The sequence below is a fragment of the Leopardus geoffroyi genome, chromosome D3 (genome assembly GCF_018350155.1).
Source record: "Leopardus geoffroyi isolate Oge1 chromosome D3, O.geoffroyi_Oge1_pat1.0, whole genome shotgun sequence".
In the NCBI taxonomy this organism is placed as follows: domain Eukaryota; kingdom Metazoa; phylum Chordata; class Mammalia; order Carnivora; family Felidae; genus Leopardus; species Leopardus geoffroyi.
In genome coordinates, this window is record NC_059339.1 from 28,018,800 (window position 1) to 28,042,938 (window position 24,139).

General features: G+C 41.3%; 1 protein-coding gene across 1 annotated transcript in view; it reads right to left on the reverse strand.

Moving 5' to 3' along the window:
* The window catches only part of MAPK1 (mitogen-activated protein kinase 1), a 109,475-nt gene extending 85,972 nt beyond the window's left edge, over positions 1–23,503 (reverse strand). The window contains exon 1 of the mRNA XM_045457640.1: positions 23,144–23,503. Within this exon, the coding sequence (XP_045313596.1) occupies positions 23,144–23,262 (119 nt within the window). The 5' untranslated portion in view covers positions 23,263–23,503. The remainder of the gene's footprint in view (positions 1–23,143) is intronic.
* Positions 23,504–24,139: the final 636 nt, after the last annotated feature.

Consider the following 24,139-nt stretch of genomic DNA (forward strand, 5'->3'; position numbering starts at 1 on the left):
GCCCCTCCCCCGTTCATGTTCTGTCTCTCTCTGTCTCAAAAATAAATAAACGTTAAAAAGTTAAGTCCTTTTTATTTAATATTTAAACATATTGCTTTGTAATGCATGAATGATATCGTTTTAAAATTTTGACCGTTTTCAAAGAATGTTTAGTGGCTTAGAAAATACATCATGTTGGGGCTCCTGGATGGCTCAGTCAGTTAAGTGTCTGATTCTTGATTTCAGCTCAGGTCAAAATCTCATGATACATGAGTTCGACCCCCAAATTGGGCTCTGCGCTGACAGTGTGGAGTCTGCTTGGGATTTTCTCTCTCCCTCTCCCCTGCTCACATACTCTCTCTCTCTCTCTCTCAAAATAAATAAACTTGAAGAGAAGAGAAGAGAAGAGAAGAGAAGAGAAGGGAAGACAAGAGAAGAAAGAGAGAAGAGAAAAGGAAAGAGAAAAGAAAAGAAAGAAAAGAAAAGAAAAGAAAAGAAAAGAAAAGAAAAGAAAAGAAAAGAAAAGAAAAAAGAAAATCATATTGTGCGGAAGAGTCAGGACACCAAACTATATACAACTGACCCTTGAACAACATGGGTTTGAACTGCATGGCTCCATTTACTTGTAACATTTTTAAATGTTTATTTACTTTTGAGAGAGAGAAAAAGAAAGAGACAAAGAGAGAGAGAGAGAGAGAGAGAGATAGAGAGGGAGAGAGAAGGGAGGGAGGGGCAAAAAGAGGGGGACAGAGGATCTGAAGCAGGCTCTGTGCTGACACAAGAGAACTCACGAACCGTGAGATCATGATCTGAGCTGAAATTAGATACTTAATCTATTGAGCCACTCAGGTGCCCCCATATGAATTTTTTTAATGCAGTATAGTACCGTACATGTATTTTCTCTTATTTATGACTTTAACATTCTTTTCTCCAGCTTACTTTATTGTAAGTATACAGTATATAATACGTATAATATACAAAATATGTATTAACTGTTTATATTATTGGCAAGGGGACCAGTCAACAGTAAAATTACTAATTAAAAGTTTTGGGGAAGTCAAAAGTTATACGCAGATTTGACTATGTGAAAGATCGGTAATCCTAACCCCCATATTGTTCGAGCCCCACATCAGGCTCTGTGTTGACAGCTCAGAGCCTGGAGCCTGTTTCCGATTCTGTGTCTCCCTCTCTCTCTCTGCCCCTCCTCCTCTTATGCTCTGTCTCTGTCTCTCAAAAATAAATATACATTTAGAAAGAATTGTTTTAAGTAAAATATTAAACTACAGACATGCACAATATGGATGATTCTTACAATGCTGGATTAAAGAAACTAAACACAAAAGAAAACATGCTGTAAGATTCATTTACATAAAGTACAAAACCAGGCAAACTCATCTACATGTTAGAAGTCAGGATGATGGCCATGTTGGTGAGCGAGGAGTGGGTAGTGACTGAAAGGAAGAACAAGGCAGGCCTCTGCTTGTTGTTTCCTGATCTGAGTACTAATTACCTAGGTGTGTGCAGTTTGCAAAAACTCATTCGGCTGAACAATTAAGATACGTGCAGCACTTGGCTAACTGTATTTTAATAAACCATCTTTGGGAAAAAAAAAAAAACTCTGACCAGATATTATTTATTATTGCTACTAGGAATAATAACTGAACCCGTAATTAATGCTCTTCTTCAGCTACAGGCTTCTCCTAAAAACCCTGACTACAAAGAAATTTGATAGTTTCATCATATGCATTAAAACCATAAAAAAAAAAAAAAAAAAAAATCAAGTTCATACTCCAGGAACAAGAAGAATGCTTTCTAGGCAGAAAATTCTGAGACAATTTAGGGAAGAAAGTAGTACCTCTCTCCACCTCCACCCCAATGCCTGCTCCCCACCCCCACAAATAAAGCAGGCTGGGCTTTCCCCTACCCTCTCAATGCATACTATCCTCTGGGTACTTACTACCCTCTCCCTCTACCCCATTAAGCAATAATAAAGAACTTGAGGGTGATGCCCACCTTCTCCATGCTCAGGGAGACTGTAAGCTCTGAAGGCTCCATCACAAGACTGAGGAAAATGGAAAATTCTAGGATTTATGAGTATCAGAGTGTTTATGAAGTATGGTCTGAATAATTGGAAAATTTATCATGAGGTCTTTTAAAATTCCATTAAAAACGTAAGGAATAAAAATAAAATATTCCTGGGGCACCTGGGTGGCTCAGCTGGTTAAGTGTGTGACTTCAGCTCAGCTCATAATCTCACAGTTCTTGAGTTCGAGCCCCATGACTGGCTCTGTGCTGACAGCTCAGAGCCTGGAGCCTGTTTCCGATTCTGTGTCTCCCTCTCTCTCTGCCTCTCCCCCGTTCATGCTCTGTCTCTCTCTGTCCCAAAAATAAAATAAACATTGAAAAAAAAAAATTAAAAAAATAAAAAAATAAAAAAAAATAAATAAATACGCATTAAAAAAATTTTTAATAGGGGCGCCTGGGTGGCTCAGTCGGTTAAGCGTCTGACTTCAGCTCAGGTCATGATCTCATGGTCCGTGAGTTTGAGCCCCGCGTCGGGCTCTGGGCTGATGGCTCAGAGCCTGGAGCCTGCTTCCGAGTCTCCCTCTCTCTTCCCCTCCCCTGTTCATGCTCTGTCTCTCTCTGTCTCAAAAATAAATAAACGTTAAAAAAAAAATTTAATAAATAAAATAGTCTTTATCTTTCAATGTAGAATATCATCAATTAATTAACAACGGTGATACTGTATGACCATTAGTTTAAGAAGTACTTTTATAATTGTCTATGAACAAAGGGCATACTAGGGAAAACACACACTCATACACACAGACTTCAAATTGTAAGCTCCCTACTTTATTTACTAAAGGCCCCTCTGAGGTAAGGGTTGTGCCTGACCCATATTTTTAGCCCAGCAAATGCTTACCACTATTTACCGGAAGAGCCACTCCCACTTAGCTGTCAAATATCCACTGCTCACTGAAAACACACCACACATACAGGGTACAAACCCATCAAAACAAGCTCCCCAGCTCACACCAATTAGGATGGCTAGTCTCAAAAAAAAAAACAAACAAAAAACAAAAACAGAAAATAAGTGATGGTGAAAATGTGGAGAAATCAGAACCCTGGGATGGGAATGTAACAGGGTGCAAGCTGCTCTGAAAAACAGTACGGTGGTTCCTCAAACATTAAACCTAGAAGTATGGTATGATGTGGCAATTCCCACTTCTGGCTACACATCTGAAAAACTGAAAAGAAAACTGAAAAACTGAAAGAAAACTGAAAAACTGAAAGCAGGGTCTTACAGAGATACCTGTACATCCACGTTAAAAGTAGCATTATTGGGGGCGCCTGGGTGGCGCAGTCGGTTAAGCGTCCGACTTCAGCCAAGTCACGATCTCGCGGTCCGTGAGTTCGAGCCCCGCGTCGGGCTCTGGGCTGATGGCTCAGAGCCTGGAGCCTGCTTCTGATTCTGTGTCTCCCTCTCTCTCTGCCCCTCCCCCGTTCATGCTCTGTCTCTCTCTGTCCCCAAAAAAATAAATAAACGTTGGAAAAAAAAAAATTAAAAAAAAAAAAAAAAGTAGCATTATTGATGCACGACAGCCAAAAGTGTGCAATCCAAGTGTGCATGAATGGATGAAATGGATAACAAAGAGGGAAATCCTGCCATCTGCAACAACATGGAAGAACCTTGAGGACATTATGGTCACTTCTATGAGGTAACCAGAGTAGTAAAATTCATTGAGACAGAAATTTAGAATGGTGGTTGCCAGGGGCTAGTAGAAGGGGAGAATGGAGTTGTTTAATGGGCAGAGTTTCAGTTTTTCAAGATGAGAAAGTTCTACAGATCTGTTCCTACAACAATGGGAATACACTTGCACTGAATTGTACACTCAAAATGGTTAAGACGGTAAATTATATCATGTGCGTTTTACCACAGTTAAAAAAATTTATTTTAAATCCTCCAAACCAACCTTATAAGATTATCTACTTATACAGATGCCCAATCTGTACCCCCTAGTCTTCATCTCAATGCTTTATTCTCTAGTCTCATATTGGGATGCAAGAAAAACTGCTCTTAGGATTACACAGTGACTTAGTTGATGTAGTCATTTCAGCACTCATAAGACAGGATCTCTGTTTCACTAAAAAGTGAAATGAGACTCTGAGAAGTTAAATGCTGTGCTCTAAGTCATCCAACTATTACTACCAGAGCTGAGATTTTAAATGAAGTTCCTAAACTGATAAATGAGACATGTTCCTGCTGCTCTTAAAGAGGCTTATAGTTTAGTAAGGAATTTATTTCTTCCATCAATTCAGGTATTCAAATAATATAGGGAAATGAAGAGAAATGGAGAAGGTGGAAAATATGAGGGCAGCACAGAGCAGAGCTAGTCAGCCTCAATGTTCCACCACTGGTACTGTTACATCTGGCTGATTTGACAAATATTTGCTGAGCACCTACTACGTGCAATGTATTAGGTGCTGGGGATATATCAGGGAACAAAGGCCTAAATCTCAAGGAGTAGAGCAAGTCCACTGAGTCATCTCTAGCTGACTTTCCAGCACAAAACAGCTGTCTCAAATGTTCTTCACACTTTCGAAGCCTCTGACCCTCATGTGTCGCACCCTTGACGGGCACCAACCTTACATCCTACTTGACTCAGAAGCTAAGGCCACCCCTACATACACTCAATTTGGCATGGTTTTACAGTGATGTCTGTTCCCATAGTATCCTTCTCTTAAGCTAAGAAGACCTCCTCTATCCTTCCCATCTGTGATCTCACAACATGCACAACTGCACCAGAGACAATGGAGGTGCAATACCAGTTAAAGGCTTGCTCCTTCTTCCTTCCCTGGGGCCTTCTTCCCACAAATATCCCTTCTTCTAACACTGCCAAACTAGCTAGCAGAAAATAGATGACAAGATGATATTCACTACAGAATTTAAATCTGTGAAAGAGAATCAAAAAGACTCCATCAAGAGCACGAAAAGGCAACTCTCGGAATGGAGAAGGTATCTGCAATACATAATTCTAAAAAGACTCACGTCCATGACCTATAAAGAACTCCTATTATTTATTTATTTTTTTTTTTATTTTTTTTTTTTTAATTTTTTAACGTTTATTTATTTTTGGGACAGAGAGAGACAGAGCATGAATGGGGGAGGGGCAGAGAGAGAGGGAGACACAGAATCGGAAACAGGCTCCAGGCTCTGAGCCATCAGCCCAGAGCCCGACGCGGGGCTCGAACTCACGGACCGCGAGATCGTGACCTGGCTGAAGTCGGACGCTTAACCGACTGCGCCACCCAGGCGCCCCTCCTATTATTTATTAAAGACAGAAATCTCACCTGAACATTCACAAGAATACTGTCAAAAGTTTTGCTAATATAGTCATAAAGTAATATGAAGAGCTAAAATCATCCAGGGAAATGGCAAACAAAATCCACAATTCACACCTACCAGAATGGCTAAAACTAAGGTAGAAAATATCAAATGTTTTTGAAGATATGGAGCAGTCTGAACTGTCATACACTGCTAGTGGGTGTGAATATGATTTAACCCCTTTGGAAAATTGTATGGCAACATCCACTAAAGTGGAACCTATGTATACATACCCTGTGCACAGCCATTCTGCTCTTAGGTATACACCCAACAGAAATGTGCACACATGCTCACCAAAACATACTGCACTAGAATGCTTATGATAGCACCACTAATAATGGTCAAAAACTGGGAACAATCCAAATGAGTATTAATAGGATGAGTTACTATGGTGTAAGTCATACCATGGAATACTAATACTAATGAGAATGAACAATTCACAACTACAAAAACATGACACTGAACAAAAGAAGCCAGATACAAAAGAAAACAAATATGTTATATGATTCATGTGAGGTACAAAATAAACTGAATCTACGCTACACATCAGAATAGATGTTACTATGGAGAATGATGGGAAGGGAGTTCAAGGGGGAGCTTCTGAGTTGCTGGGGTTCTGACTGTTGATCTGGGCACTAATTATTTACATGAGTGTAGTTTGTGAAAATTTACCAAGCTATAAGCTTATGATATGTACACTTTTCTAAATGTATATTATACTTCAATTGAAGTAAAAAATATAAAGGGGGGAAATGCTGAAAAGAATAATTATCACAAAACTGAGGATAGTGATGAACTTCAGAGTGGGATTTGATAAGTCACTTCTAAGGTACCGATGATGTTTGGGGCGCCTGTGTGGCTCAGCCGATTAAGCATCTGACTTCAACTCCGGTCATGATCTCATGGTTCATCAGTTTGAGTCCCAAGTCGGGCTCTGTGCTGACAGCTTGGAGCCTGGGGCCTGCTTCAGATTCTGTGTCTCCCTCTCTCTCTGCCCCTCCCCTGCAGGCACGCATGCACATGTGTGCTCTCTCTCTCCCTCAAAAATAAATTAACATTTTAAAAAATTTTTTAAAAGAAAAGTAAAGTAATCCCAATGCTATCTCAGAACACAGAAAAAGAAAACTTCCAAATTCACTTTATGAAGAAAGTATAAGAGTAACATCTGTCAAAAGATTGCACAAATATATAGACTAATATCATTTATGAATATCAACACAAAATCTTCAAACATTAGCAAACAAAATCCAACAGCATATTATACAAAATAATACAATATAACCAAGTACAATTTATTCCAAGAATGTAAGGAAGGTTCAATATAAGGAAATCTATTGATATGATCCTCATATTAGTAATGGTAATGAGAAAAAAATCATATGATCATCTTCACGGGAGGCAGAAAATACATTTGACAAAATTCACTCATTTACGTTAAAAAAATCAACCAAAATAGGAAGTGACAGATACTTTCTTAATGTAAATGAAATACACCTCAGTCCAATGCTAGCATCTTACTTAGTAGGGAAACATGAGGCTTTCCTGCTGAAGTCAGAAACCATGAAAGGCCAAAATATTATCCAATTTACATTTTTATAGATTAGCATTAAATTCTAGGATGCTACACAAATTTACCAATTCTTGGTAACATTCTGCTACATTCTGCCTGCTGGGGTAACCAGAAACAATTCTTGAAGTTTCTCTAAAACTTCGGCCTTTTTATGAATATTTCTGTCTTACACTTTCTTGGTGGCAGGAAATAAATGGCTCTTCCTAGCAGTTATGTCAGAGTGACAAACAATCACAAATGTTCTTTCTTTCCAGCTCCTTCTGGACTAAAGAAAGAATTTACAACACTTCCAAAGAATATCACTTTTATCATTATGTGGACGGTAAGTAATCAGAGTTGTCCTGAAAGGATGCTCAAAAACATTAGCAAAATATATGACAGGTGGAATGGCCCAACAAGAGGATGAATGCTTCTCGCAACAGTTCTAGATAGATGAATCTAGTGTTGCTGTCAACTGGTTTTTCACTGATCTGAAACATAACATCAAATATTTTTATATGCCTCTATGGTATTGCAAAACTTACAGGAAAAGATTACATTGATCTTTAAAAAAAATCTGCTTTGAGGAGCCTGGGTGGCTCAGTCACTTAAGCATCAGACTCCTGATTTCAGCCCAGGACATAATCTCACGGTGGTGGGATCATGGGGTCAAGCCCTGCACTGGACTCTGTGCTGAGCATGAAGCCTGCTTGGAATTCTCTCTCTCCCTCTCTCTCTCTGCCACTCCCCTGTTCACATGCATGGGCACTTTCTCTCTCTCAAAATAAATAAATAAACTTAAAAAAATAAAAATAAAATAAAAACACATGTGAAAAATCTAATCACTTGAGGTAAACCAGTACTTTGGTACAGTGTAGGAAGTTCCAACTTAAGAGCACAGAACAGGGGTGCCTGGGTGGCTCAGTCATCAGTTGGGCGTCTGACTTTGGCTGGGGTCATAATCTCATGGTTTGTGGGTTCGAGTCCTGTGTCGGGCTCTGTGCTGACAGCTTGGAGCCTGCTTCAGAATCTGTGTCTCCTCCTCTCTGCCCCTCATGCTCATACTCTGTCTCTCAATAATAAACATTTTTTTTTTTAAAGCACAGAACATAATCATTTCCTCAAGCGTTTGTGAGCTTTTAATATTAAATTATTTTGTTAGTTTTTAATAGGAAGTTCCCCCCCCCTTTTTTTTTTTTTTTTTAATTTTTAATGCTTATTTTTGAGAGAGAGTGCAAGTGGAAGAGGGGCAGAGAAAGAGGGAGACACAGAATCCGGAGCAGGCTCCAGACTCTGAGCTGTCAGTATAGAGCCCAACACATGAACTCACGAGACGTGAGATCATGACCTGATGACCTGAGCCAAAGTTGGATGCCCAACAGACTGAGTCACCCAGGCCCCCCCTCCCCGGTTTTTATTTTTAAGTTTATTTATTCTGAGACAGAGAATGCATGTGAGCACGCGCACACACAAGCATGAGCGCGCACTTAGGGGAGGGGCAGAGAGAGAGAGAGAGAGAGAGAGAGAGAGAGAGAGAGAGAGAGAGAGAGAAAGAATCCCAAGCAGGCTCTGCCCTGCCAGCACCAGCATGGATGGATGCAGGGCTCAAACTCACAAATGCACAAACCACAGGATCATGACCTGAGCCAAAACCAGAGTCAGACGCTTAACCAAATGAACCCCCAGGCACCCCTCCCCATTGTTTTAGACCTCAGTAATGACTACCCAGAGGTTTCTCAGGTAAGCCACACTAAAATGGATAGCTTTCCAGTAACGGAAATAAATAATCCATACATGATACCTCTTTATATATGTGTACATATGTATGCATATATACACATGAGCACACACACGTGCACACACGCTAATTTCATGTAATATCTCTGCGGGCAATGACAACATTAGAGCTGGAAGGGACTTTAGAGATTTTACCTAAGCATTTAATTTTCAGATAACAAAACCCAAAACCCGCAGAAGCAAAGTGACCAGCATAAGCCCATGAAACATGTCAACAATGTCAGGGATGGAGGGAGTCTCAGGTCCCCTGACACCCAGGCCAATGTTCTTTGACTTGCCTCAAAGATGCCTTTTGTGACTTCTCCCAAATTTCAACACACCCTCATACAAGCACCTTTCTGGGACCCAAAAACAACTCTTTAGTGAAAAGGAACTAAATCTTAAACTACAGAAAAATTGTAAACATAGTTCATCAAACTTTTACTCTGAAGCATCTGAAAGTCTGTTAATATGATGCCTCATTACCCCCTTATTAGGGGGCATTTAGTGTGTATTTCCTACAAACAAAACGAGACCATTTTCCCACATAATCATAATGCAAATACCAAAATTGTTAACACTGGCACATTATTACAATCTAGTCTTCGGGCCCCAATTCAACTGTGCCAACTGAGACTCATGAATCACATTTAGCTGTCACACCTCGACTCCATCAGTCTGGAACAATTCCTCAGTTTTTTCTTGACTTTCATGACCTTGACATGAAAATTACAGGCAGTTATTTTGTAGAATATCCCTAACCTATGGTTTTTCTGGTGTTGCCTCATGATTAGATTCGGATTATGCTTCAAATTCTTGGCTGTTCCTATTCTGAAGGAAAACATGGAGAGTGCTGAGCTCTATATCTCAAAACCAAGTCAGAGATGGGATTTTTTTTTTTAATGGGCAAAAGTTAAGACAAGACACTTCACCAAAGAATAGATATAACTGGTTGGTTGATATGCACAGGAAAAAATCATCATTAATCATGAGGAAAATGCAAGTTAAAATTATTATGCAATACCACTTATAAACTCACTAGATGGGATACAATCAAAAAAGATGGACTAAACCAAGTGTTGGTAAGGCTGTGAAGAACTGGAATGCCTCATATATCACTGATGGAAATGTAAAATGGTATAGATGCTTTGGAAAATAGTCTGGTGGTTTCTTAAAAAATAAAAACACTATTTTCAAAAGTGTCAAGGCATTGGAGCCGAAGGAAGTCTGAGGAACTGCTCCAGCCTTAAGAAGACCAAAGAGACAGGACAACTAAATGAAACACAGATTGCTGAATAGGGTTTGAAGAGGAGGAAGTAATAATGTGTCATTGTTAATTTCCTGATGATGGTGACTGGCTATGTTACAGTTATGTAGGAGATACTTCATTTGGTAAAAATACACACTGAAGTGTTCTGGTGACATGAGGCACTGTATGCATCAACAATTTACTCTCAAATAGGGCAGGGAAAAGGCTTTTTTGTATTGTCTTCGTAATATTTCTATACATTTCATATTGTTTAAAAAAGTTGTTAAGGGGCACCTGGGTGGCTCAGTTGGTTAAGCATCTGACTTCGGCTCAGGTCATAATCTTGCAGTTCATGAGTTCGAGCCCCGCATCAGCTCTGTGCTGACAGCTCAGAGCATGGAGCTGGCTTTGGATCCTGTGTCTCCCTCTCTCTCTGCCCCTAACCCACTTGCACTTTGTCTCTCTCAAAAATAAATAAACATTTAAAAAAATTAGGGGTGCCTGGGTGGCTCAGTTAGTTGGGTGTCCGACTTCGGCTCAGGTCATGATCTCAGGGCTTGTGAGTTTGAGCCCTGCATCAGGATCTGTGCTGACAGCTCAGAGCCTGGAGCCTGCTTCAGATTCTGTGTCCCTCTCTCACTCTGCCCCTCCCCTGCTCGTGCTCTGTATCTCTTTTAAGAATAAATAAAACATTTTTTAAAATTTAATTAAAAAAATAAAATTAAAAAGTTGTTAAATGTAAAAAATTGTGTTAAATGTGTAGCATTAAAAATGCTTAAAATGGGGCACCTGGGTGGCGCAGTCGGTTAAGCGTCCAACTTCAGCCAGGTCACGATCTCACGGTCCGTGAGTTCAAGCCCCGCGTCGGGCTCTGGGCTGATGGCTCAGAGCCTGGAGCCTGTTTCCGATTCTGTGTCTCCCCCTCTCTCTGCCCCTCCCCCGTTCATGCTCTGTCTCTCTCTGTCCCAAAAATAAATAAACGTTGAAAAAAAAATTAAAAAAAAAAATGCTTAAAATTATTCTGTTACAGGAAAAAAATGCCTTCCTCTTTCCATTCTATACTCTTTAAAGACTTTTTTTTTGAAATGTTTATTTATTTTTCAAAGAGAGAGACGGAGCATGAAAGGGAGAGGGGCAGGGAGAGAAAGACACACACAGAATCTGAAGCAAGGTCCAGGCTCCGAGCTGTCAGCAGACAGAGCCCAATGCAGGGCTCCAAGCCCAAGAGCCAGGAGATCATGACCTGAGCCGAAGTCTGATGCCCAACCGTCTGAGCCACCCAGGCACCCTCCACTCCATACTCTTAACCCATTTTATAAAAGTTTTCTTCATACTACTCACCAGTAAGTGAAACATTATGTGCTTGTGACAGTCCACCTTCTCTACTAAAAAGCAAACTCAAGATCAGGGACTAAGTTTTGTTCACCACACTATTCTCAGCACCTAGAATAGTGACGAGTACATAGGGTATTCATATTTGTTCAATGATTTAATTTGTAATTTTATTACGGTTTAAAATAAAATCACTATTATCCCCTCCCCTACATATACACATTGCTTGCCCTAGGACCCATCAGCTCCACTTCTAAGTAACCAAGAGAAATAAAAGCCAAATGTCCACACAGAAACACAGATGAGTGTATAGCAGCATTATCCACAATAGACAAAACCCAAAAACATTCCACATTTCCATAATCTAGTATATCCATCCAATTAATTACTATTTAATGACAAAAGGCAATCAACTACAGATTCTGGGAAGGACATGGATGAATTTCAAAACCTGTTTAAGAAAACACCAGATACAAAAAACCGTATCTTGCATGATTCCATTTTCATGAAAGTTCAAGGACAGGCAAAACAGAAAGCAGATCAGGAATCGTCTGGAGGTGGTAGCAGGAGTGGGAATTGACTGCAAATGACAAGAGGGAACTTTTTGTAATGATGGAAATGTTCTAAAGCTGGATTGCAGTGATGGCTGTACAACTCAGTTAATTTACTAAAAATTATTGAACTGAACACTTAATTTTAGGATATGTTGATATAGCTATTTTAAAATAAAAGGCAGACAGCTAGAGAAGCTTCCTTTTGCGTGCTATTTGGACAATTTTTAAAAAATCAATGTCATATTAAGTGATGGATAAGGCTATGTGCTGTAAGGAGGGATATAAGCATTTTAAAAGAGCTTGTTGGGGTGCCTGGATGGCTCAGCTGGTTAAGTGTTCAACTTTTGGTCTCGATTCAGGTCATGATTTTCCAGTTTGTGAGATCAAGCCCCAAGCTGAGCTCTGCACTAACAGTATGGAGCCTGTTTGGGATTCTCTCTCTGCTATTCCCGTGCTCATGCTCACTCTCTCACACATGCTCTCAGAGTAAATAAACTTTAAAAAATAGATAAGAAAGCTTGTTTAGCCAAATTAAGGTCCAAACTACAAAATGTGAGACCCTGATAATTAGTAGGAGCTGCAATTTTCATATTCTGTCCATTTGTTTGACTCTTCAAGTTGTCCTTAAAGGGAATTCTCAGTATCTGTATTAGACTCATACCTGGCCACCCCTCCAGCACACTAGCAGGAGGCTCTAAGAGTACTTAGGCTTGGAAAAACCACCTCATTAATGTTAGTAATTGAAATAACCTTGCAAATTACAACTATAGAGTTTGAATTTGTGTAGATGATCCTGACTGGTTAAGAAACTATTAATATTCTTGGTTAGGATACCCCACCAACTTTTTAGTTGTCAGTCAGTTTTATTTCTTACAACAAAATATGATTCTTAAATAGAACAATTATGCTATGGCTTCAAATTTTCAAAAATTATTTTAGGGGACATATGTAATAAGAAACACTTATGTTCTGCTTAGTATAGAAAAGAAGCACTTAGTATAGAAAGTGCTTTTTTTTCATTTAATAACAATAGAAAGAATAACCCACTTAAAAAATTGGTTTGTGCATAATCTACCTTTTCAGCTTCCCAAATGCAGAAAAACAGGAAGGCCATTTAAAATTAAATGATGTATCTAGTGACTTAAAAAAAAGTATTTTAGACTTGTGTTGGGGATAAATGCTATAAAAAGAAATTAAGGAAAACTCACTGGAAAGAAGTTAACACCAAGGCCCTGACCAGGCCTCTGTTCTAACCCTCTCTTCAAGCCACTCCCATTCCACCAGGCATCCCACACACTGTAAGCTCCCTGGGCCACATGTTTATTTCACTGATGTACCCACAAAACTACAACATGTCTAGTGCATATGTTATTTGTTGAGTTAATTATAACTAGGAAGCCTAGATGGAGTTAGCTGCTCAGCACAGGATGATTTGATAACAGTGCTTTTACTATATTACTCAGTAATTTATTTCCTTACCTGCCTGCTCCAAACACTAATGTAACATTTTTGAGGGAGATCAAGGAACATGGCTCAGGGCCTGCCACATAAGATGCTCTCTGGTCATTCAATCAAACAGGAGAGGCATATGCCCAAGATCGCACAACTGGAACCTGATAGACCCAAAGTCTAACCGTTTTATTTCTGCATGAGTTGCTTTATACTCCAAGAGACTGAGTGAGGTGAGAGAGGATCCAGGTCTTGCCAGGTCCATTTACTTCAAGGGAATAACAATTAGAGCATTAACCAGGTATGAGCACTCAGCATTTCACCTACATACTTCATTTAATCCTCATGACACTGAGGAATACAACACTACCCCCTTTCTACAGATAAGGAAAACAAGACTCAAGTTGGATAACCTACAGCAGTCACATATCTAAGTAGTAAAAACCCATGCTCTTACATGCTCCATCATACAGGCTTCCAGAAAAAAGTTAAACCTTGGGAGGAAGGCTGTGGCCAAAGACCAGAATGCTGGCCTCAGACAATCTGGTCAAGAAGTCACTCAGCAGATGTTGTTTCTTAGCTGTTTACTTTATTGTTAGGCTGCATAACTCATACATGTGTTACATGTTATGTATGTATCAAATATTAAATAAATTTTAAAGATACCACCCAGTTTAGGGGCCACCCCCATAATGCCAGAGATAGAAAAATAAAAGAACTCTAAAAGCAACCCAAAGCCCTTCTTCTGCTTCAACTACTTCTCCCTCTCCTCTCTTCCCTTCCTTCCCCACAGGCTCCAAAAAGCAGGGAAAAATTCCAGCCTGGAGAAGAGCAGGGGAAATAGCACCAAGAACTAACCTGGCAAGTCAGCACTCAATAAGAGGCATCTTTTGACTACCCCCACCTCATACCTCATACCTTAGAGAAGTCCAGCCTTTGGCTGGATTCCACCAGCTGACTGGACCAGAGGTGGACACCATCCCAAACTGGATCAGATTCTCTACCCCAGGAATTAGATTTAGAGTGCTCTCAGCCTCTAGTTGTCAATGTACTAAAGACACATACCTTGGGGAACCAAGGGTAAGCTCTCTTCTGCCAAATGCATGGGGATGTGTTGAAAAAGGAAAAAAAAAATCTCTGTGCAGAGACGAAGGGTGCAAGTTGATTTTGTAAATGTCAAGAGAGAAGGAGGTAGGTACGCTGGTCTATTTTCTAGTTCCTGGTTACAACCATACTTGAAGGCTTTAACTGCACTTCCTATCCCTGAAGTACCATAAGAAAGAACCCTGAATCTTAATCACAAATTCCATTTCTACAGTCATTTTCTATGAGACAGTGCATGAAACACTCCAGCACCTTACACTACCTTTCAATTAGCTAGCTCCAAGTTGTTCTTCAGGTCCCAACTTAAACACCACTTCTTCCAGGAAATCTTCCCAGACTATTCAAAACATTTTAGCTCCACCTTTTATACTCCCCGGTGGCACTGTGCACCTCATCATACTCGGTAAGTGTTATTCCTTTCCTGTGGGACTATAAACACCACAGAGTAAAACCACCTCTTCTGTTCAACACTCTGATCCTATTGCCTAGCACATTGGCCAGGTACACACTTAATAACATCATTAAGTGAATGGAAATCAAGAAACTGGTAGACGTAGGTAGAAAGGGTGAGAAGAAATCAACACTAACCTCCTGATAAAAAGTTTGACCCTACCTCCCTCATCCTTTCCAAGTATCCAGTTTTTCCCTTTTCTACCTCCCTACAGCCCCAAGTTAGCTCTGACAAGTACCATTTTATACTTTGGTGCCAATGCATTCAGGAACCAGGGCTGTAGGAAGTATGTTTCCAGATAGCTTGGTATAACAGAGTAAAACCTATCAAAAAAAACAAACAAAAAAAAAAAAAAAAAAAAAAAAAAGTCACAGATTTGGGGGTCTAGATAAATCTCAATTCCACTATATATATATTGGCTGTGAATCCTGGACAAGTTACATGAAATCTGGTTTCTTCATCTATAAAATAAAAAAAATATCTATTACCTCAAAGATGAGAAAGAAAATGAACTTGAAACCACAGTACCTAAAACAAGGCAGGCTTGTGCAGGTCCCTACCCCCACACCCTACTTCCCAGCTCCTACTGGCCATGGGTTCAAAACACATACACTGTCCTAACTAAGAATCTGAAAAGTGCCTTGGAGAATCCCTGCTGGCTTTCCAATGCGAGGGAGGCCCAAGTAGTGAAAGAGAAACAAAAGGGAAGAAATAGCATCTCAGGGTCAGGTAGGTGGGTACAGTGAATTGGATACAGGGTGAAGTAGCTCTGGATGTTTGTTGGGGAATCAGTTCTTTTTTAATTAGTAGGTACCTTATTGTGAACAAAATGGAGAATATTATATGGTTCCTGGGAAAACGGGGATGCTTTTTGTAAAAATGTTCTCATAAATACTTGATAATGAAAAACAAATTAAATTCATGGAAATGGCTTATCAGTTATAGCTAACCACAGGAATTCTACACTTTTTTCTTTCTTTTTTTTATTTTATTTAAAAATTTTTTTTTCAACATTTATTTTTGGGACAGAGAGAGACAGAGCATGAACGGGGGAGGGGCAGAGAGAGAGGGAGACACAGAATCGGAAACAGGCTCCAGGCTCTGAGCCATCAGCCCAGAGCCCGACGCGGGGCTCAAACTCACGGACCGTGAGATCGTGACCTGGCTGAAGTCGGACGCTCAACCAACTGTGCCACCCAGGCGCCCCTTCTTTTTTTTTTTTTTTTTAAAGAGAGAGAGAGGGTGAGAGAGAATCCCAAGCAGGCTCCAAACAGCAGCACTTGATGTGGGGCTCAAACTCCCAAATCATGAGATCATGACCTGAGCCAAAACCGAGTCAGAAGCTCAACCAACTGAACCACCAAGGCACCTGAAGAATTCTCCACAATAGGGATGCTATTAATATCAAAATCAATTTTGTTGAATAGCTTGAAAGTACTCAAAACTTTCAAAAACACTGAATTTTCTGTTGCTCATGTAAACTGGTGTACTCAGATATTTGAGCTCCCAAAAGTATACAAGAGATTTCTTTCTTAAAAGTTAACAGATTGGCATCCCAGTGGCTCAGTAAGTTGAGCATCCAACTTCAGCTCAGGTCATGATCTCATGGCTCATGAGTTCAAGCCCTGCATCAGGCTCTGTGCTGATGGCATGGAGCCTGCTTTGGTTCCTTTGTCCCCCTCTCTCTGCCCTTCCCTGCTTGCTCACTCTCTCTCAAAACAAATAAATAAATAAATAAATCTTTAAAGAAAAAAAAAAAGGTTAACAGAGGCTCCTGGCTGACTCAGTTGGTAGAGCATGTGACTCCTGATTTTGGGGTCGTAAGTTCAAGCCCCATGTTGGGTGCAGAGGTCACTTAAAAATAAAATTAAAAAAAAAAAAAAAAAAATTAACAATTGAGGTACCACGGTGGCCCAGTCGGTTAAGTGTCCAACTTCAGCTCAGGTCATGATCTCACAGTTTTTGGGTTCGAGCCCCACGTCGGTCGGGTTCTGTGCTAACAGCTCAAAGCCAGGAGCCTGCTTTGGATTCTGTGTCTCCCTTTCTCTCTGCCCCTCCCCTGCTCATGCTCTGTCTGTCTGTCTGTCTCTCTCCCTCTCAAAAATAAACACTTAAAAAAAATTAACAATTAACAAGCAAAACTAAGAATCTGATCCCAGATCCATTTGTCTTGAGCTTCGATAAATGATATACACTACTGCTAGTCTTGCCTTTCAAACAGGTAGTACAAATGACCTAGCAGAGTTTTAGGAAGGGAGGGAGTGCTAACAGCAGACAGCAGTAAGGGTATGTTTATGGAGGAGATGAGCCTTAGAGGAAGTCAGGACTTGAACAGGGACCGATGTTTTGCTAAGGTTGGAGGGGTATACTGCTAGCATCCTGACAGGACAATTCTCCTGCACAGGGACTGTACCACGCACTGTAGGTCGTTTAGCATACCTGCCTCCACCACTACAAATGGAAGGCCTATAACACTCCCCAATCAATGTAACAACCAAAAAAAAAAAAAACAAAAAACAAAAAACAAAAAACAAAACCAAAGCAAAACAAAACCCAAAGACATTTCAAAATACCCCTGGAAAGGGGATAAAAGTCATACCCACTGAGTAACCCTAGATAAGCAGAAAGAAAAGAGAGTAAGCAGAGCAGGTAGAAAGCATAAAAAAGACAAAGAGGGGAACATAATTCACAAAATTTGAGGAGGAACTGGCAGAGACAAGACTATCCTTTAATGACTCTCACTTAACAAATGAAACTGAACTCCTCAGTAAACAATGTCCTTCAGGATTTGACCCTGCCCATCCCACTGTCTCAACTTCAGCTTTCTCCTTAAGGCACCCTATACTCCTGCCATCCCAAACAACTTGTGGTTTTCCTGACCTAATGTGCTGCTTTTGCATGTACATTTTCCTTTACCTAGAATGCACATTCAAGGCGAAATCCTAATCATACATCAACACCCAGCTCAAAAGTCTGTGAAGCCATAGAAACAGCCCAACAGCTCCACATCACTCAGGCCTCCTTTTTCTCAAATCGTTACACATATTCTTTCTGAATGGACTGGTATACTCTGTATTACTGTTCAATTCCATACAACTATTTGGACTAAAAAGTACTACAGGGCAGAGACCATGTGAATCCTGGCACATAACAGGTGCCCAATAAATATTTTCTGAATTACCTTATGTGAAAGTTTTTAGAAAGGCTAAAAAGTGATACAAGCAAGGAGACAACAGATTTTTCCTGTTATTAAAAGCATATATTTTCTCAACTTTGATCTTTGGTAGCACATCATTTAGGAACCATACAGGCTGGGATGCTCTATCATTTCCTAGCTGTGTGTCCTTGGGCAAGTTAACTAACATCTCTCTGTCTCAAGTTTCCTCACTTTCATACAGAGCAACCACATTTGTAGCGTGGTTATGAGGATTAATTAATGTATACAAAACAAACAAAGTGCTGATTTAAACGGTGGTTCTACTAGTCTGCCATAATCAACAAGTTTTAGTAAGACAGGATGTTAAACCATTAGGAAGATGATCACACTGAAATTTTGCTTGAAACTATCTTTTTTTTTTTTTTTTTTAGGAGAGTAGAAAAATCAACAAGTCTAATAGCTTGTCTTCAAGCTGCATTGTTTGTCCTCTACAGTATTCAATGCCAATCCCTTATGACTACAGTCTCCCTTGGTTCCTGTGATGATGCGAATTCCTGGTTGTCCTGTCTCTGTAGCACACTTCCTCTGTCCTCTTCTGCAACTTGTCCTCTACTGACACCTAAAGTGAGGCACTTCTTTGACTCAGTTCTGACATATTTTTCTCATCTTATCCACTCTTAAAGTATCTCTATTTCAACTAGTATCTCTATGGAGGTGACCAGTATGATGTCTCAATCATATTCAGGAAGTATTTCAAACTCAATTTACTCAAAATACTTATCTTAGTTAATAAATGAACAAGCAGGGGCGCCTGGGTGGCGCAGTCGGTTAAGCGTCCGACTTCAGCCAGGTCACGATCTCGCGGTCCGTGAGTTCGAGCCCCGCGTCAGGCTCTGGGCTGATGGCTCGGAGCCTGGAGCCTGTTTCCGATTCTGTGTCTCCCTCTCTCTCTGCCCCTCCCCTGTTCATGCTCTGTCTCTCTCTGTCCCAAAAATAAATAAACGTTGAAAAAAAAAATTTTTTTTTAAAAATAAATGAACAAGCATGCACAGCTTCAATTTCTCCTCTGTCATACATTTTTTTCTTTTTTTCTGATTCTTCTACATCTCACCAGTCCTCAGATTCCTATTCCTTTGCCTACCTCTTAATAATATTTGTCTGGGTTATCTTTGTCCTCAGTAGTTCTTCAACCTTTCTGGGACAACGGACCCCTTTGAAAATCTATTGAATGTAATGGATTGTTTACTAAAAAGATGAATATACACATCTGCTTGCAATTTCGCTTAATCAATGACCTCAAATAAGAATCTGTACTCATCCATGCAAGATTACTACTTACATAAATTTTCACCTCCAGTTTCAACTTCCCTCTTCTAAATTTCAAGATGCCTTCTGGATATAGCCTAAATGGCCTACAGTCATCACAACTTAACAAGTCTGAACTCACTATTTCTCCCTAATAAGCCTGCTCTACCTCCAGTATTTCTCTTCTGATAACAGCACCACTATCCTCCCAGGCTCCCAGCCTAGAAGTCTTAGAATTAACAAATATGCCCATATGCAATCTCAGAAATCCTGGTCTCAGAAATCCCTCTTAAATCCAAAACCCATCTCTAAGACTCTTACCCTTTAAGATTGCATTATCCTTTACTTCTTCCCACACTTGCCATAATTCAGTCTTTCTATCATACTTCAGAGAAGAGCCCACTACGGATTTTTTTTTTTTTTTGAAAGATTTTATTTTTAAGTAATCTCTACACCCAACATGGGGCTCAAACTTACAATCCTGAGATCAAGAGTTGCATGCTCTACCAACTGAGCCAGCTAGGCGCCCCATGGACTCAATCTTAATAAGGTCTCTCAACACCTCTGTTACCCTCCAATGCCACTTTATCACTTCACACCCAGGCAGTTACAATAGCCTAATTGATTCCCCCCACCAAATTTTTTTTTCTATCATCTCCATCAGTGTTGATCTATCTTCCCAAAAAAATCTAAGAATTGACCATGTGACTGCCTGTTTTCAAAATCACTGATGCTTCTTCATTGCACAAATATACAAACTCAGTTTTGCCTTTAGAGTCCTCTACAGCTTGCCACCTAAATACTTTCCCAAGATTAGATTCCACAACTCAAACTGTCACTTGAGCCAATTATCCATCAAAATCATACCCACTCTTAAAGACCCAACTCAAACTCCACTCTTCATCTTTATACCCTCCATATAATGATTAGGAAAGGGCTCTGCACAAAAAAGGCAAAATTCCTAACTGCCTGAAAATCTTTAACTCTGTCGGTAAGGGTCACATTTTTTAAAATATCACTATTTAGGGGCGCCTGGGTGGCTCAGTCGGTTGGGCGTCCGACTTCGGCTCAGGTCATGATCTCACGGTCCCCGCGTCGGGCTCTGTGCTGTCAGTTCAGAGCCTGGAGCCTGCTTCAGATTCTGTGTCTCCCTCTCTCTCTACCCCTCCCCCACTCACGATCTGTCTCTATCAAAAAAAATGAATAAACGTTAAAAAAAATATATCACTGGGGGCGCCTGGGTGGCGCAGTCGGTTAAGCGTCCGACTTCAGCCAGGTCACGATCTCGCGGTCCGTGAGTTTGAGCCCCGCGTCAGGCTCTGGGATGATGGCTCAGAGCCTGGAGCCTGTTTCCGATTCTGTGTCTCCCTCTCTCTCTGCCCCTCCCCCGTTCATGCTCTGTCTCTCTCTGTCCCAAAAATAAATAAACGTTGAAAAAAAAAAAAATATCACTATTTAAATATTAACATTTCATTCAAGAAGCCCCCCATAAACAATCAACAGTTATTAAATGCTAAGAATGTGCAATGCAGATTAAATTCTTATTTAGATGAGGATAAAAAGCTATAACCTGGACCCAGAATTATAATTCCAATTATACTTATATTTGGATTTTACTCAGGAAAGGAAAATTACAGTAAAAGCTATAACCTGGACCCAGAATTATAATTCCAATTATACTTATATTTGGATTTTACTCAGGAAAGGAAAATTACTATAAAAAAATTACTTGGCATTAGGGGTGCCTGAGTGGTTCAGTCAGTTAAGAGTACAACTTCGGCTCAGGTCACAATCTCACAGTTTGTAGGTTCGAGCCCCATGTCCAGCTCTGTGCTGACAGTTCAGAGTCTGGAGCCTGCTTAGGATACTATGTCTCCTCTCTCTGCCCTTCTCCTAGTTGCTCACGCATGCATGCTCTCTCTCTCTCTCTCTCTCAAAAATAAACAAACATTAAACAAATTTTTCAAAAAAAGTACTTGGCATCTCCTCTGACAGAAAATCAAGTAAGTCTATGACAATGACAGAAATACTATATGTAAGTTATCTTCAGACTGGTAAAAATCTTATCAAGGAAAAAAAAAAAAAAAAAAAAACCTTTCAAGTGAAGTGTCCTAAAACTAGATTTTTTCAGTCCATATTTTACATGTAGGATTTTTTAAAAGAGCCCAAGGACTTGATGGACAATTCTGAGCTTCTCATGAGATGTGTTTACCGGCATACTTACCAGCAGGTGCAATAGCAATCAGATGTATGCTAGAGAAGTGATGCTGTGAGCAGTACTTTGTTACCTTCTAGGGCATTATTTCTTTTGACCTGACCTAATTTAAATTCTCTTTTGGCTCCTAACCCTCTGAGTTCACTACTTTTCACAGTTGTATATGTGAAGCACTTTGATCCTCAAGAAAATGAAAATGGTCAAGATTCAATTAGACTTTTTTTTTTTTTAAGTCTTTCAAAGATACTTGTTAAAACATGCCCTTTATGGCATTTCTAAAATCACAATCACTCAAATTTGAATACAGTTCAAAAACATATTTACTTACAACAGTAATATATGCTAAAATTCTGAAGTTATTAATAACACCACTTAAGGACAGTAAGGTATAATAGAGCTGCAGCATTTGAAATAGGACCTCAGTCTACAATCTCAAGTCTGGACTCTACTTGTATGACTAAGAATCTGCTTCACTTACAAATACTTTCTCACCTGAAAGAGGGATATCACCACCTTTTCCTCTTCGAGGTGGCTGTTCAAATAAAATGAAATAATATACCTAGAAAAGCACCTGCCACCAAGTGTTCAATAAATATTAGTTTACTTCTTTCATTCAAAACAAAACACATTCACAAGACGATTTAGGTGTAAGGGAGTCTACACTTCCATTAAGTCCTCATCACAAAACAATACAGCTAGTTCGAAGAACTACAAACGTTTCTGAGGGATATGGATGAAGATAAGGGAGGTTGCATGTGATTCTACAAGAATTCCATTACGGGTGCATACATATTGACGGCTAAAACATTAATAGGAAAAGTCCACAGCAATTGTGCTAAAACGTCTGAATACATTTCTGCTGGCAAGAGAACTCACTCGGGGTAAAGAAAAAAAAAAAAAAAAAAAAGAGATCAGGCCCAACTCCAAACGACTCTAATAAATTAAGAGAGCGGTACTGGCTTATTCCTCATGAAACGCAAACAGTATGGGTATTAAAATCCATTTAAAAACTTCAAATTTAAAATATTTCATAACTAACACTGCTGCCACGAATGCTTTTTATAGAAAGCCTGCGCAGGAGAGCACCGTTAGCATCACCGAAAAAAAAATTTAACGAAAGTCGAGGAAAACGGGAGAGGGAAGATCATTATTTCGGCGTTCGGCACACATGCCGAGGCGAACCCCTTTCAAGACCGCGGCCAACACCACCGTCGACAAACCTCTGAAGGAATTCCTGGCTTTACAATCGGATGTCAAAAAGAAGGCCCTGATGCTAGCAAATTGGGAGGTGGAAGGGGATGAGGGACCGCTTCCGTTCCCTTCCCGGAGATCCTGGCTCTAAACTCCGCGCTGCGCCCGGGTCTGGGGGTCCCCGGGTGCTGGCCTCCGCCCCCTACGCCCCTCCCCGCGACAATAGAAGGCCGGCCCGCGAACCGCCGCGAGCAACACCCAAACCTCGACAGTCTCCCGGGCCCCGCCTGAGGCCCCCGGCGCAGCGACCACAGTGAAGTCATGGATTGGGGTCGCAGCGGCGCCGGAGGCCGGGGCGCGGAAGAGGCCGCGGCTGCGTCCGCTGCGTCCCCAGGCAGTGGGGTGGGCGGGCGTGGCCCGGCCTGCGAGCGGGCGTGGACACTCACCACACCATGCCGTAGGCGCCCTCGCCGATATACGAGAGGTTGGTGTAGCGCGGCCCCACGTCGAACACCTGCCCGCGGACCATCTCCGGGCCCGCGCCCGCCGCCGCCGCCGCCGCCATGTTGGCTGCCGGGCCGCCGCCGCCGCCGCCTCCGCCGCGAAAGGCTCAACGTTCCGCGGCCGCCGCTCGGCTCACGCCGCGCCTCTCGGAGGGACCGCGCCGCTGCAGGTGCAGGTGCCGACGCTAACCAGAAAAGAGCAAGGAGGGAACCGTTTAGGAGAGCTACAGAGCCTACGGCCACTCGGACCGACTGCCTGCCTGACTGACTGACGGGCGGGCCGGCGGGCGGAGGGAGGGGCGAGCGCCGAGGAGGGCGCCGGGGCGGAGCAAAGAAACGTGTACGAGGATTGGCTCTCCCCGCCTCGGGGCGGGGCTGCAATGGCCAGCGGAAGCGGCGAGGTCTGGGCGGAGCACTGCGGCGGCGGCAGAGTCACCGCCCTGCGTGGTCACGTGCGTTCGCGGGGGAGTTGGCGCGGGAGGCGGCTCTGGAGAAGCAGAAGGACACCGAGGCGTCAGGTCGGGGTGTGTATCGCTGAGCCGGAGAGACTGTCAGGGAAGGGAAAGCCCCGGAGCGGGGTACTGACTGAGTCAGGGAACGACCTAGGACAGCGCATGAGGGACGCCAGCGCACCACACACCGGCCACAGGCCTGCAGCAGGCCTGCGCCAGTCAGTGGCCCGCACACAAACTTAGAAGCCTTGAGACAAGGACAGAAACCGAAAGGCTTGACCGAGACCACAAAAGACATTTGAATACTGAGAAAGTGTGAAACACAAAGGTGGAGACTAAAGTGAGAGATTTCGGATACGCTAATCAGACAGGTTCGTTCAACCAATGTTTGTTGAACATCTATATTATTCTGGGCATCAACATTCTAGAGGGAGATGATAGATAAGAAAGAAAGAAAAGAGAGGTAAAAAAAAAATACCCAAGTTGT